Source organism: Micrasema longulum, unplaced genomic scaffold, assembly GCF_059751315.1.
Source record: "Micrasema longulum isolate JH-2025_06_02 unplaced genomic scaffold, ASM5975131v1 h1tg000740l, whole genome shotgun sequence".
In the NCBI taxonomy this organism is placed as follows: Eukaryota; Metazoa; Arthropoda; class Insecta; order Trichoptera; family Brachycentridae; genus Micrasema; species Micrasema longulum.
Window position 1 is genome coordinate 304,813 of NW_028277934.1, and position 16,690 is coordinate 321,502.

Sequence of the window (16,690 nt, forward strand, 5' to 3'; positions counted from 1 at the left end):
ATTTATAGTGTAATAGAGTGAGTCCCTGGTTCCTCTTTAACAACGTCTAGAACCATAGTTCTGATCACAAGTGTTTGGGAAGACCTTTGATTACCTATCATAGGCTGGAAATAAACCGGAAACTGGGAAGAAGGAAGGGAACAAACATAGAACGACGGATAGTGATAATATGGTTTAAACGTTGAACCCAACGTCATACCAAACACCACGTATTTGGTACAATTCAGTGTAATATTTTTAAGTTTTACACCTTTGGTCCATCGAGACAGTGACAAGCCAAAGGGTTATACAATCGTTTGAGATTTCACCTCGCCCACGCGTGACTGGTGACTGGTTCCATCGTTCCCGAGACGCCCACCTTCGCCGGCCCTCGTGGAGTACTTGGAACATAATATTATCTCGGTCTTGCATATTATCTACAACAGTGGTCCCCAACCTTTTTGCCCCCGCGGAATTCATAACATTATATTTGTACAATATATAATAATAAAATTTACAACTGTGGTACGAATAATAGTATAGAAAACACAAAGTTTGTGGGAAAAATGAAGAAAAAATATATAATAACAATAATCGATTATTAAACTTCAGATATTTTTTTTATTTTCTTTTGGATTCATGGGTATTTTCAATATTTTTAAGGTTCAACGGAAGGTTGAAAGTATTTTTTCCAAGAAAGAGAAAATAATTTTGAGAATGCTTAGGGTTTAATATTGGGATTTTAATGTTATTTTCAAAAGCCTCTAATCGGTTCATGGAGTTCACTTCGAGAGCCCATGTTTCAACCCCGTAGAGCAGTATTGACCACACATAGCACTTGACCATCCTCTGTCTCAGTTTTAAGTTAGACTATCACTGCTGAAGAATGATTTCATGCCATTGAAATTGAATGCTGATCGTGCTATCTCTTTTCTGCATCTAATTTCCCTATCCAGATCAGAAATGATTTGACTGCCGAGGTATTTAAATGTGGTTTCACCGGAGAATACTCAGAATTCCGTGGACAGATTTAGTGACCAACGTGGAGGTGCTGAGACGAGCCAGTGCCGAAAAAGAACTACTGTCCTCAATAAAACCGAGAAAACTCGCATATCTGGGCCATATCATGCGCGGAAGCAAATATGCGCTTCTACAGCTAATCGTGATGGGGAAGATCGAGGGAAAGCGTGGAGTTGGAAGACGACAGATGTCCCGGCTGAGGAACATCCGCGACTGGACGGGAGTGCGCGGGGTTGAGGCGCTGTTCCAGTTGGCGCAGGACCGGAATGCCTACTCTAGAGTGATCGCCAACGTCGGGGAGACCTGATATGGGACAGAAAGACGAAGAAGAATCTTATTTTGATATCTGTCAGATATATTAACTTAAAAGTTATTTATCTATTTTCTTTAAAAGTTTTGATGTTAAGGTTTTATGTGTTTTGATGGAATATTTTGATTAAATCGTGTTTAAACACGCCTTCAAAATATATTACAGCTACCCATTAAAAATGAATAAAACCAGATTGAATAATTGAACTTCCTGCTAAATGAATGAATGAGAACCCTGAGCTTGCTTCATTTAAACGAGATGGTTCCATCTGGGGGTAATAGGAGATTCTGACACCCGAAGTATCTCGCTAATGTCCAGTTTATTTCTTTATTTTGTTTTGGTCGCTGTCAGTCAGCACTGCAGAAAACCCCGCTTCACATAGATAGGATGTCGGAAATGGCAATAGGGATTTAGGAATAGGGGAACCGGGGTAAAAAGTAAATAAATATTTATACTAACGAATGAATACAATTTGGTAAAACACTTCGTTTTGTTTTCCTAGTGCAGGGAATGACCTAAGAATATTAATTTTCATTCACTACAGCAATATGATCAATTTTATATGTATGGTCGATTATTCAAAAGTAATTTCGATTTTTAAGCAGGCCCTTGCGCGGCCCAGTTCCATTCGGTCCACGGCCCGGGGGTTGGGGACCACTGATCTACAATACACCCCACGCTTTTCTAAAACCCTTCTTTGCCGATATCACGTAATCATCGCACTACCGTATTATTATATTTATTTAAATATGCCGTTGCATTTTAAATTTTAGTTAAAATGCACATACAACGATTTTTACACATTTGTTTACAAAAGGTATATGGCAATGGTGGTCTCCGGTGTAGTGATTAAGTCGCTTGACTCACGCGCGTTAGGACGGAAGGTTCCGGATTCGATTCCCGATGGGAAAACAAAAATTAGATGTGATTTTTCTCAAGCCTGGGAGTTCTGTTGTGGTGCGAAAAAGTCATGTACATAGTATATTGTATACTATAACTAGGAATTAGCAAGCAGCCTGTTAGCCACATGTGCGACAGTAACTGCCCTTCTGATGTTTTTCTGTATAGTGCTGGAACGGTGCTTTATTTGTGTCCGTTTTAGCCCGAACACTTGACAAATGTACTATTCTCACCCCACCGCACCTCAACCGAGCAATAACACTATTAAGTGGGAATTACCAGGGCCCCGATCACATTTATCTTCTATTGTTTACAGAGTAAAATCGCTTTTTCTGTTAAAAAATTAGTGTACTTTTACGTTTACTTACGTTTACGTTACTTGCCTATGAAGATTCTTCAGTATTGTTTTACAAATATTCAATTTTTATTTTATTTTTAAATCATTTTTACTTCATAGACAATGAGGAAGTTCAGTGGTTTTTTGTTAATAGACTATTTTATTTTTTTTCGTATCGTATTTTAAAGTTTTGTATTTATGAAATTACTACACGTGCGACGTCTCGAGCTCTCTTCCGCTTCTTCCCAGTCGGTTTTGCCGATTGGTCCGTTGAATTATCGTAAACCGGAAATCTTCCACAACTCTCTTATCATTGGTTGATTCGTATGAACTAGTGACGTCGTTCAAAGTAGTTTGTTTTTATTAAAAATAAAATTGTTATTTGTTTTCCTACATTTTTAAGAAACTTTGCATTACAATTGAATGCTCTGTTTTTTACCACGCGTAAGAAAACATTTTTTGTATCCAATTTCCCGTAGGGCTGAAGTTTCTCGTTGAAAATCCTTACTTCCCATTGTAATACGGACCCAGTGTTAATTACGCGGGCTATATTAAATATAATTTCTAAAATATTATATTTTAAAATATTTTTTGTGCCAAACCGGGTAAACAAACAGGTGGCGGTGTACTTTAAACTAAAAATGCATCCTATATTTACCTCGACTCGGCGCTGGAATTCACCTGAATAATCGTTACCGCCATTTTCACCGTGAAGTACTTATTTATTTATGAGACTTGTATGTTTTATTATACAAATAAATTGAAAATATTAAATTTATGTATTCTGTATATTTTTTTCAATTTTGTCAGCCTCGGTTTGTACAGTCCATCTCAATATATATTTTTCACTTTATTCTTATGAAATTCGTGTAAACTATTTGAATAAATTATATCATCAAGGCTGTTTGAGTCGTATACCTATTTGTATTTTGATTTCAATTAAAACGAAACCGAAAAGAAAAAAAACATCGACGCTGGAAGAAAATAGTTACCAAGAGACATGTAGCAACCTTACGGAAGAGCCAATCAAAGTTGTTGTTTTTTTAATCAATAAGGAATCTCCATTTTTTTTAAATTATGTAGGAACAACGCCAAAATAATACGAATGTATCAGGTTTATATTATTAATCAATTAAAGTAAAAATATATTATGTTAAGTTGCTACATGTCGCTTGGTAACTTTTCCTTTCCAGCGTCGATATCGACTGTTTATTTACGATCAAATAATTAAAAAGAATATTGGTATTAGCCACAGATATATTGGTATCTATTCAGTGGTATTAGCCATTAATTATTTATTGTTCCTTCCGAAAAATACGCACTACTTTTATGATCGTATATCCAACCAGATAGATAATAGATACATTATCTTGAACGGATGTAAAATATTAGTCGTCTCGGAAGATATCCGACTGGAAAAAGTTACTTCACTATCTGATAGTCCAATATCTATACAATAATGTTAATGTTCCTGTGAAATTCTGTCGCTAATCAAAATATTATTCTGAATAAAAATGTCTTTATCTCAGGAAGTGTTGTGGTTTACGTTTTATCGTCACCGGTTGCATTAGCAATATTACGATGAGTCACCGTCTTCGGAGAATACCTCCTCTACCAATAGTGGATGTATCACCGTATGACCGAAGACCGGCTAAGTTAGTAAAAATGTTGTCATTTCGACTGTAACTCAATGTCGCGTACCTATTACGGTTTCAAAAGTTTTTTTTTTGTTCTATTAATTTACTATCGGAAATATAAATTATTTATCTCACTGGGTAGACAAATCATCGGTATTAAATATATATTTCATCGTCTTGCTCAATGCTGACAGTCCTTGTCTGATGGGATTTCAGGCACTGGGTATTTGATACGCCTCCATTACTCCCGATCTTGGGCCAAGTTGAAGGCAGCATTTAATGGGGAGCCCGCTAGTTCCTTTATCCATCTTATAGAAGACCGTCATCTCGGACGTTTACTCTCAACTGTCCCAGTTCCCACCAGTTTTTCATGTTTTTTTTTTTAAATATAAACATTCTGTACACGAGTACTAATGTACACTTACTATTTTATTATCAACACCAAGATAGGAACATGACGATGATAATGAAACTCTAGACTATGTAATAGTTCACGCGTCAAAGCTGCAACTGATTTCTGACTTCATTAGTCTAGGTAAGAAAGTCAACTTGCGATGGAACAGTCTATTTTGTTTACTATCGATTTTCCTAGTTTCCTCGCCTCTCCCCACGCGGAGCCGGCGATCTCGTCCAACTACCAATTTGACCTATATTACTTTACTGTCAACGAAAAATCAACTCGAGCCGAACCCCTCCCAGGCGCCGCCAAAACACCATTTCTGGAGAACCCGCGCAAATGTGTGTTCGAATCGCGATGTTTTAAGATGCTTCATTTTTGCTCGTTTTATTTTTTAACTATTACGTACTACTTTTTGCAGTTCTTGTTTGGTAAAATTAAAACATCGTTGGTATCATAGATCAAGTATCAATTAAGCAGGCGGGAATTGTTAATATCGGCTTTTAATAAAATGTCTACAAATTAATCGACTTTTAATAAAATGTCTACAAATTAATCAAATTTGGAGTTAGCTTTTTTCATTCCCCTCTTCTTGATATACAAGTAGAAATTATTACCATGCCCACGTATACGGCCTTCATAAGCAAAGGGGCAGTTATTTGCAAAAGTAAAATTTTGAGATATGACACTTTTTTTACTATTTATCAACTTTATGCAAATTTGAAAAGACATGATGTCAATTGTTTCTAAAGCATAAAACTCGTGAGTGTCATATCTACACTCAGTTTTTGATTGTGAATCTCTAGATATTGTGTTGTTACTTAAAAACATATCGTTTTTCGTACTGGAATATTTTTTACTGCTCATTCCTGTACATCAAATAGTTCGAAATTTCTTGTAAAACATTACCTCATATTTGACTCATTTTGCGATTTTCGTCAAAAAGCTGCCTTTTTGTTTATGACGGCAGTATAGTAAATGCCGCATAATTTGACTTTGTACTCGGGCTCTAGCGTGGCTAAAAAAAACTATTTTTTTATACATTGTGTATTCTGGTGATGTATAAGGCACTGCGTTGACTTGAGTGTATTATGCACAAAGCTTTTCACTGTACGAGACACGTCTGCTCAGAGCTCAGACCGATTTAATAACCATATTATACATGGTTTTTCAGGGCCAGACCGCGAGACTTAAGAGAAACATTCCTGATGGTAAGCTTTTAAAAAATCCTAATATTTTTTTCTAAAGTCATTTAAAAAAAAGTAATCTCAAAATGTAGCTCATCCTTAATTTCTCGGACAAGCAGTCCCTCCACAAGCCCCTACCCCTCCACAAGCCCCTACCCCTCCACAAGCCCCTACCCCTCTCTTACCCAGTCACTTCCCTTGTCCACGTCTGGAGCTCAATCACAGATGGCTATCGACATGCTAAAAAACGTGCTAAGTATTTGAGCGATCACCACGAACAATCATGAACACGCTGAAGTTAAAGCGGTCGCGTTGCAAAACGCCATAGATAAGTTCCGTATCCGTAGTCCGTGGTCAAACGTCAAATCAAAAAAGTCAACACGCGTGTAATCTCGTGCCGGTTTGTTATTTCGTTTTCAAGTTACAAACAATTACTATGGCGACTGCTTTTCTTAACATTTGGCTTGCCGACCGCCGGCTAAATGCAATACGGCACTCGAGAAAGAAGGCGTGTGCGAGATTCAACCAATCCTCTTGAACTGACCGAAGTTGAATTTCGTTTTGCAACGCGACCGCTTTAACTTCAGCGTGTTCATGATTGTTCGTGGTGATCGCTCAAATACTTAGCACGTTTTTTAGCATGTCGATAGTTATCTGTGATTGAGCTCCTGGTGCGTATCGCTTCGTTGGTCAAATACGTTTTTATCGCAATTAGTCTTCTGTTGGGGAGGGGTAGGGGTTTGCGGAAGGGATGCTTGTCCAAGAAATTAAAGATTTACTCCATTTTGAAATCGTATATAAATATATTTTTTTAATGTATTTTGGAAAAAAAAAGATTTTTTTTAAAGCTGGTCATGAGGAATGTTCCTCTGAAGTTTCGCGGTCTGGCCCTGAAAATCGTGTATACAGCCGGTTTTATTGTACGGTATTTCAAGATGAATCAAAATTTATTTCGGTAAATAAATCAGACCATCTCAATGAAACAGTGAACGATTTTTTATTTTTTACAAAATTGCTCACTCCTGATTACGTAATATTTACATATTCACTACCGAAAGCAGACTCCACTCCACCCCTGGCGTGCCTAATTTCATGATTTTCCCACTCACTGTTTTTTACCAAATATTATTTAGTTATTTAGAATTTCAATATCATTATTATTATTTATAAATGACATTAATCATCATCTGGTATTTTAAAAAGATAATATAAAATCTTAGGAAATTAAGAATAATTCTCATATTGTTGGATCCATTAAAACTAAGCATTATTCCAAGAAGAAACAAAAAATATGAAGTAATTTAATAGTCACCTCTGACGTATTTACAAGTCATCGATTTAAATAGTTTTCAATATTTTTTCAATATATTTTTATAAGATTTCCAAAAATGTGCTTACAAATAAATTGAGATTTTTTTCTAGCTAACCTAATACTATTTGGATATTAGGTTCAATATGAATGTCCCAGTCTCGAAGATGTCGCGAAAGCCACGAAACTGGTCACTGGTTATTCTAAATTTATAGATTTAACCCTTACGCTGCTACGCAGTTTTTCAAGAATCTAATCAGAAATCCTCTTATTTATACATTTCAAAAATATTTTATCGAATACGTTGTTTTCCAAACACACTACTGTTTTACCAATTAATAGCAATTCCAAGAAAAATCTTTCATTCCATAAATATCTAATTCAAACCCAATGGAGTGAGCAAGATAGAAAATTCGTGCCGCAAATAGACAATTTTCGTACAGCGGTTGTAAACCCTTTCTAAATTGAAAATAAAAACAAACAAAACTGATCTCGTACTGCAATCTCAAGGCGCATTGTTATTATTGAAACGAAATAATTATGATAGTTTTTTTGTTGATTGCGGGGCAAAGTGCTCTGTTATATATTATCAAACCTACCACTTCCATCAATGGATGCTAAACAAAAATTGAGTAAAATATATCTTGAAATTTGTTGCAATAGAGAGGGAAAACATTTTTGCCAAGGGAATATGGAAGTCTAGGCATTTACAGGACTTATAATCTGTCATTTGCTGGTTCAAATGACCACTTTACACACTGCGAAATATTCACTATTCTAGGTATGTTTACACATCCACATTCATGATTATTTTTACATTACCTCAACTCTTCCATCTGTTGTCTTTTGCAAATTAAAAGAGCTGAAGCTTTTATTGATGTCGGTGAGTTTCATCTGGATAAATTATTTTACCTCCTAGGTAATGCCTAAAAATACTATTTTTATGCAAGTTATTTTAATCAACAATATTTTGAGTATGTCCAAATGTTTGTAGGGAGTTATTTAGATTGAAACTTAAAGGTAACCGGTAAATGTACTAAGAAGTGATATTATTTCTTGGTAGTTGTTATAATATAATTTTAATTTTAAAAATAATGTTTTTGTACAACTGTCTAACAAATTGATATCTCTTCTAAGAAAAATATTCCGTTACACTAATAGCTAGTTCACGCATAATGGATTGAGCGAGATAGACAACAGTTGCCGAAATTACAAACAGCTGAGGTAAATTACATATTTTTTACATTTATATATATTTTTAATCTTACTTTGTTACTCTAACTAACAATTTAACTCTGCAAAGCGTCCTTTTTATTATGAATAAAATTTACAAAATATATCATTTCAAATGATAACGGATAGTGAAAGTGATAAAGAAATAATAGTACCTCGCCGAGAAACTCGGAGGCTTAGCAGCTGAACCCATTCCGAAAGTGAATTAGACAATAACGATATTTTTTTAAGTGATAGTGATAATAATTAAAAATATGACTCTTACGAAGATCACGAAATCGAAGAAGCTTTTTCTGAAGTATTTTTGGATCAATATCGAGCTGATATACCTCATTTACGTTTTGTTTGTAGAATAGAGTTTGTACAGTAATAATTACGTTTTGTTAGTAGAGTAATAATTACTACCTAATGAACAGCTAAAACATTTTGATTTCCCATTACTGTGGGTACGCATTATAATAAATTAAGAAATGATTTTTTTAATATTCAAACGTCCTAATTGACAATCATTAGGTTCCATGGTGAATTATTTTTATGTTTTATGGCTCTTTACGTATTTGTTTATATTCTTAATTATGGGGTTTTCCGGTGATATAGGGACCTCACTAGATAAGAGTATTTATATTAAAGGTAAAGTATTCAATTAGTTATTCATTACGGAAGTACATCAATATTTTCGTAATCACTGAATCGGGTTTAATAGCGGGGAAAACACCGAATATATGTAATTATTTTCCTCAAATGTCATATAAGTGATTAAAAATCTTGCTATTAACATTGATTTATTTTTTATTTCACTGTTTCTGGAATGTAAAAAAGTTCACTGTTTCAGGTCCCGACTAGCTAGAAGTTTCCTGTGTTTATTCGTTTCTCTTTTCTTAAAAGCACTGCGAATTTAAACATCATAAGTAAATTTATAATGAGGATGTTTAGTGGTTTAAAAAAAAAATGTTAATAGACAAAGCTTTTTTGTTCAATTTTTATGTATCGTATTATCAGCGCTACGATCTTTAAAAGTTTTGTATTTCTGACATTAATACGCGTGTGACGTCACAAGGTCTCTTCCGTTTCTTCTCGGTTAGTTCTGTTGATTGGTCCATTGACGATTAGAAAACCGAAAATCTTAAACAACCCTCTTATCATTGGTTTATTGTCGTCGATTGACGTCGTTCAAAGTTGTTCGTTTTCATTAAAATATTTTTCATTATTTTTTATTCATTTTCAAGAAACTTTGCTGCACAATTTAATGCTTAAATTTTTACTGCGCGTAAGAAAATATTTTTTGTATTAAATTTTCCGTAGGCCTGAAATAGGTACGAAACTAAATAATAACCCGTCGAATAGTAATTTGTATGTTTTGAAAATGTTTTATACCACTGACGGTTAAGTGCAACAAGCAGTTCCTGAATTCATTTACCCTTTTGGGGATTATGACGTCAGCATCAGTCTAGTTGGAACTTTATGACAGGGATTAACAACAACGATATATCGTTGTTTAGCAGTATAAGGGTTAAGTATCACTCGTCTTTTATTTCTATAGTAAATAACTACAATTCCTAAGGAAAATGGATGTGGATCGTGAAAGGAGCGCGTTTTTTATTATCCGTGACGTGTTTCAAATGAATTATCAAAATTGTAATTTTTCTGTTAATTGCTGTCATTTTGTAATTATAATAAAGCGTTGTTTAATCCCATTGACAATTCTGTAAGGCCCATTTCACATGTGCAGCGCGTATCCATGCGACATCGCATAGTCAGTAGAATTGTATTTGTGTGTGTGAGAAGGGGATGGGGACTGCGGAACTATTTCATTCCTAAAGTATCGATTCGAATATTCGAATATCGATTCGAAGTTACGGGATCATGTATATATATAAATATACATACAAATTTCATTTGTATGTGTATATATATAAATATACATACAAATTTCATTTGTATTTTCCAAATTATATACCTAACTTCTTTAAAATTTCATAACCTTGATTCATTGAAAGACAGAAAAGATATCTTCAATCAGATCCTGCTTTACAAAACTGTAAATAATAAATTTGATTCCCCAGAACTAATTAATCTACTTGCATACCATGTCCCCTCTAGACGCACTAGACTGATATTTTCTATCTTCCTAACATTAATTCTGAAGATGTTTTTTAAATTAACTTAAACTTACTGTCTTTTTTTTTTAAGTTGCTTTTCATCGGTTTTTTTAATCCCTTGAAATATGTAGGTACGTAAATATATTTTACCTTTAAAAAAAATGGTTTGTGCACTTGATCATGTTTTTTTATTCTTTTTTATTTTAACTCTTACTTTTTAATTACTTTAAGTAAGTTTTTTTATTAATGTTAATATTATTTCCATTTATGTAAATACTAACTAGAAACTTTTAACATAACTTTTTTACTTCGATTTTAATTATTTAATTACTTTCATTTATGTTTTTTTTCCCTTACAATATTGTACTTAAAAAATTCAAATAGTTAATTGATAAACTTAGCATGTAATATAATATGTAAACTTCACCGGTCCATTAGAGTTAACTCTAAATTTATGTACTATAAAACCACATTATTAACACATTATGGAATTTATACAATGGTTTCAATATGTCGGTACAAATATATACATTTATATATAATGTGTACAATTACATTATGAGGATAACTTTTACTGTACAATAATAATATTTATGCTAAGTACCTACTTGTTACAATGTATCAGTATTATTGTACATGTTAGGGAGGGGGACTAAATATATTGTGTGAGGGTGTGTATTTACTAAATATATTGTGTATTCATGTATGGGTGTGCATATATGTGACAATGTGTAGTGAATATAAGTTGACTTATTGAACAATGATTTTCAAAAAATAATTGTTTTTTTCAAACCTTTATGAGGAAAGCTATCAACCACCTTATCAATCGATTTAAAATTGTTAAGAATGCTCTGGCCTAAAATCCAAATTCAAAAATATGTAAAAATTTCAACAAAGTAATAAAAAACAAAAATATAAATATAAATGTAAGTACTCATATACACACATACGATTACATCATTAAATTATTATTGAGAATAATATTCCGGCACCCTCCAACATACCCGTCAAAACAGCTGTTCCAATACATGAAGGTGCTGGATATGAGACAACTGTACCTAAAAGAAGCACTTACACGCTTTTGGTCGAACAATGAGGAGAGGTCTCAGCAAAATGTCCGTACGAGGTTTTCCCAAAGCATGAATTATGACATACCCAAAACCCGTACGACTTTTGCTCTTTCTTTTGCTTTTGGAGGATCTTTGTGAACACCATATGCTCCAACTAGGTAGCGGACATAGAATGATGATGATGACGATGATGACTTTTGACAGGTTGACTATCAAACAATTAGTAAAAAGTTAGTACAAATACCGCTTTTTCGCTATTTCGATCAACTCTATTTGATGTTCAAACGTGTATCTTGAAAAGAATTGGTCCAAAGAAAAAAAATATATGAACATTTTTAATAAATTTTATTTTCTTAGGCTTTCATATTTTTTATATTAAATCTATAGGGACGTAATTAAAGGCAAAAAAACTTTTTTTTTTTTTAATTGCGGCATGAGCGGTGGTCGTTCAAGGTCACACACGGTTTTACTAACCTTTGGGAGCCTGAGGGTGAAAAAATTCCGAGGGGGTACTACGAATACCCCAGCTAAAATGCTATAAATACGTCTTAAAAAAATATTTAAAAAATGTCTTTATAATTGTAATGGTATTGTTTATAAAACTGGTTCATACTATTTCCAGTTTTCTGCGAAATTCATACATTTTTTCATAAAATACTGCTGCGATAATATTTTATATGGCAGCGCGCTCCTCCCGCTGCCACGTTTTGGATACCACTGATTGAAATTACGCCACTAGCTAGCGGGGCGGTACGGCGGGCGGTCGGGAGAGGGATGAGCAAGTTCGTAAACCATATACAGCGTGTTTGTTAATTTATTTGAATTAATTTTAAAAACTAATAATATTTTACAAAATAATATAGAAAAAAAATCACACAGCTCAATCTTAATGTGTTTAAAATTGTTGGTATGTTTCCCAAATAAAATACAATAAAGTATAACACGGCACGAATTCCTTTTATCGGTTACATAGGTAGATATATTATACAATTTTACAGAATACGACGACTAAAAATAATACAAAATAGTAATTTCTATTACTCCACAGTAACTCCATGGCAAAAAAACTTTGAAAAATCACTAAATCAATTTAAAAAAAATTAAGTACAATAAAAAAAAACTCGAGACCTTAAAAAATCTAAAATACGAAATTAAAAAACTTGAAAATCAAATAATCAAGAAATAAAAACTCAAAAATCGAACAACGCCGTGTAAAAATTTATATAATATGCAAAATTAAAATAAAAAAAGTTAATTTGGACGTAGGACTAATTATGTTATGGGAACGTGTTGTTGAAGTAGAAGGTAGAATATTGCTCCATTGGTAACCCGATTTAGAAGCGAAGACGTTTTCTCCGTCATTTTGGCTGTTTTCTTCTAAATTAACACTATCCTGGTCGAAATAATCAGATTCATCGTAATCTTCGATTACAAAGTCATCTATTTCAGAAACATCATCTGAAGATTCTAACTCTAAATCACTGTCATCACTGGAAGACACTTCAATATCCGTATCGTTTAGAAGCTGCTCAATAACATCATCCGTCAATTTTTTTCTACTCATTTTGAGATTGGTGAAGTAAAAAAAGGTTTTATAAATTTTAAAAAATTCACTTATTATTCAAAAAACACCTTTGTATGCAAAATCCAATGCGCAATATCCAGATAGCTAAATATAAAAATTATGTTTATTTGAAATTATTAGTCATAATAATACTTTTTTCTAAACACCCTTAGCATGCAAAATCTTACTCGCGTAAACTGGAAATTGACCGAAGTATCAAAGATCACTAAACTGTGGAGCAAATAGCAAATGAATAGGGTATTATCACTCGGGAGGAATATCGGATTTAACCTACTCTACAAATAAAAGATTTTTTAAAGATTCTCCTAGTGTTTATATAAGCTCTTAAAATGAATATTTTCATTCATTATTTTCGTTTGGAAAATAAGGTCCATCGAAAACGATTCTTTCGTAAGTTGGTTATAAATTTCGTCACAGAACTTCACGAGTAATGCATTCATTTTAATGTTGGTAATGCCACAGGCCTCAGATAGAAAAATAAGGAGAGTTGTCTATGCATATTATCTTAAGCCCCCCCCTTACCCACTCCACTCTCCAGTTCCAGACGTTGACAGATGAAAGTGAAAACGGATTTCATATCGAATTAATTTGATTATTTTATGTTTTTCAACCTTTTCTAAATTAATTCAATTTATCATGACGGACAGTGGCTTTGTACAAGGACAATCTGACAATTTACCGCATATTGATGTTTATTATATAAATGAAACACGAGTGATACTTTAATCCACAAATTTGGAATTAAAGTATCACTCGTGTTTCATTTATATAATAAATTACAATGAACTTCCATCAAGAATTTTCACTTACAAACTTAAATGTTTTAGATAAAGCATATTAATGGGTTTATGATGACTAATTACTTTACAAGTAACGCGAGTTTTATTAGCGCCGAAATTCGAGGTGTTAAAGCTTTCAGGTAAGAAATTAATACTATAATTTATCATATAATTATATATATAGTGTTGTATAGTATGGTTTGTTGTTAAAAATTGCTTTTATATTACTTTATAAACATTCTTTCGAATTCAGCTTTGTCGACTGAATACATAACCTCAATGTGTGAATATTGTTATTTTGGTCATCCAACAATCTGTTTTTTTTTTTGTTTTGTAGAACTGTTTGGAATTTTTTAATGATTTTTAAGATTCTTTTCGGTTTTACGAAGTAAACTGACCTACTTTTGTATAAAAATTTCCCTGGAAGGGTAGCCGGAAGTCGTTTTTCTCTACTCGAGGTGAACGCGATATGGATGTCAAATAATATTTTATAATCTCTGGGTTCTTTTAAAAATACTAAAATTGATTACTTAAATTTACAGTTAGTAGTAACATGTTTGTTAAAATTTTAGATCGACAAGAGAAAACTACGGTGACAATTCGATAGGATATGTCTAAGTAAAACATACTGGCGACATTTGTACCGTAAAGGCTCGTGTAACTCCGGAACACAAAGTACGAGCCAAAGCCTATGCAGTCACATTAATATGTAATGAAGTGCAAGAAACAATTGAATCATGCCAGTGTCATGATTGTCCAGCTTCTCAAGGTATTATATTACAAAATGAAACACTCCTATATCTTGACTGTCAAACTAAGACTCGACGTACATATTTGCCAACACATATTGTATTAGTCAAGGCCAAAAAAAGGTTAATTTCCTATTTATTAACACAGGTCGCGGGTAATTCATATTATATTTAGGAAAGTCCATGAAGAGAAGAATGCACACAGATAATATTTTTCATTATTTTCTGTTGTAAAATTTATTCTCAACATTTTTTATTAATAAAAAAGAAATATTGGCGTTTTTATAATTTACCCAAATATTTAAATTTTGATGGCCATTTTCAACGAGTTGTAAATAACTCACTATTAGAAAATGGAAACCAAGTTGGAGTAGAGTGGGGCTCGAACCTCGGACCTCTGATCCGTGAGTCTGCAACACTAGCCACGGGACCACAACCCGATTCATTGGATTTGAACATGGATTTTAATAATTGTACTCGACACCAGTTTTTCAACCCAGTATCTAAATTATTATTTTTATTAACTAAAAATCATTGTAAAATTTATATTTGAAACATAAAGTTTGTGATTTTTCATGTTAAATAATGTAGTTATATTGTTTTAAGTTCGTTGTGTTAATTTTGTTTATTTTTAATTTACAGGAGGATGCAAACATGCTTTAGCATTTGTGGCGTGGCTCAACAGGCGTTCTGAGGAACCCTCGAGGACGTCAACTGAGTGTTATTGGAGAAAATCCAAGATGGCTGCGATTGGAACCTCAAAAAAGTTCATTAAAGCCAAAGACCCCGCATCCCAATTTTGCTATCCATGCGTTAGATAACAATTTCTTTGCCGAATTTATAAATAAAACAATTCGGCTGGGAGTATTTAACAGCCAGTTAACTAAATACTACAGCCCAGCCACTGAAATTGAAAAACATTGTATTAATTACCTTGTGTATGAATTTATTAAAACAAGAGATATTTGGTCTGCAGATGATTTTATAAACTACTGCCGGTTAAATATGAATGAAAAATCATGTAAAATGGCAGCCAATGCCACCCTGCACCAAGCCGACTGTGCTTTATGGTATAGCCTACGATTTGGCAGGATAACTGCATCCAAACTCTATGAGGTTGCAAATTGCGGTACAGTAGATGGGACACTTATCGAAACTATTCTTGGTGGTAGAATAATTGAAACTGCAGCAATGAAGCGTGGTCAACTTCTCGAAGCGGAAGTTTTAGAAATTTTACAAAAGGACTTGAAAATAAAATTTAATAAATGTGGCCTCCTGCTTTCCAAGGAACTTCCCATATTTGGAGCCTCTCCGGATGCGATAGCTGATCATTTTGTAGTGGAAGTGAAATGCCCTTCAACAGAGTTATCTGCAAAACGATATTTTGTTCATGGGAAGGAACCCAATGCAAGATGTATGATGCAGATGCAACTGCAAATGCATTTGGCAAATAAAAAAAAAGCACTTTTCTGTGTGGCTGCGCATGATTTCGAATTGACAAAAAACATAACAAAATTGTATGTAGATTATAATGAAACACTCTGCAAAAGTTTTATAGATAGAGCTCAAAAGTTTTGGTGTCTAGCTATATTTAAAAAATTATTATTATAAACTTATTTATGAATAAAAACTTTTTTTATGAATACAACTTAAACATTTCTCCTTAAGTAAAATTATATTATTTTAACAAGTGACTAACATAATATGGTGTACAATGGATAACGAAAGTTTCTACTTTATTATTGTATGAAAGAACATTTTTCGTTGTAAGCATTTCCTTTTTTTTTTTAAATTTGTTAAAATCAACCTTTCTTTGTTTTTTTTATTTACTGCTTCATCCATTATACAAGTAATCACATATCAACAGATTCATTTCCTTGAAATTTATACTTCTTCAATATTAAATTTCCCACTTGTAAGTCATGATGAAAGTACATAAGACAGGCAACATTAAGGTATGAATGTAAATAAAATGTGCATATATTTAGTACGCAGGTTTTATTTTATGAGTTACATTATAGTTACAGTAAAAAATTAATCAAATAAAAAAACATTTAGCCATGAGAGCATAAATTTTCATAAATACAATATTGAAAATG

The 16,690-nt window shown here is 33.0% G+C and overlaps 1 protein-coding gene and 1 long non-coding RNA gene across 5 annotated transcripts in view; both read left to right on the plus strand.

Moving 5' to 3' along the window:
- Positions 1-16,690, plus strand: part of mys (position-specific antigen beta subunit myospheroid) — a 57,384-nt gene that overhangs the window by 6,842 nt on the left and 33,852 nt on the right. For 2 of the 4 annotated variants that reach the window (XM_088230198.1, XM_088230199.1), the window contains exon 2: positions 5,755-5,791. The exons of the other annotated variants lie outside the window; for them this stretch is intronic. In XM_088230198.1, coding sequence (XP_088086324.1) covers positions 5,789-5,791 — 3 coding nt within the window. In that variant the 5' untranslated portion in view covers positions 5,755-5,788. The remainder of the gene's footprint in view (positions 1-5,754; positions 5,792-16,690) is intronic. 4 annotated transcript variants of the gene reach the window in all.
- Positions 13,927-16,247, plus strand: LOC148279265 (uncharacterized). The gene is made up of 3 exons (XR_015822939.1): positions 13,927-13,982; positions 14,415-14,611; positions 15,234-16,247. It is a non-coding gene; the product is annotated as an uncharacterized LOC148279265 (long non-coding RNA).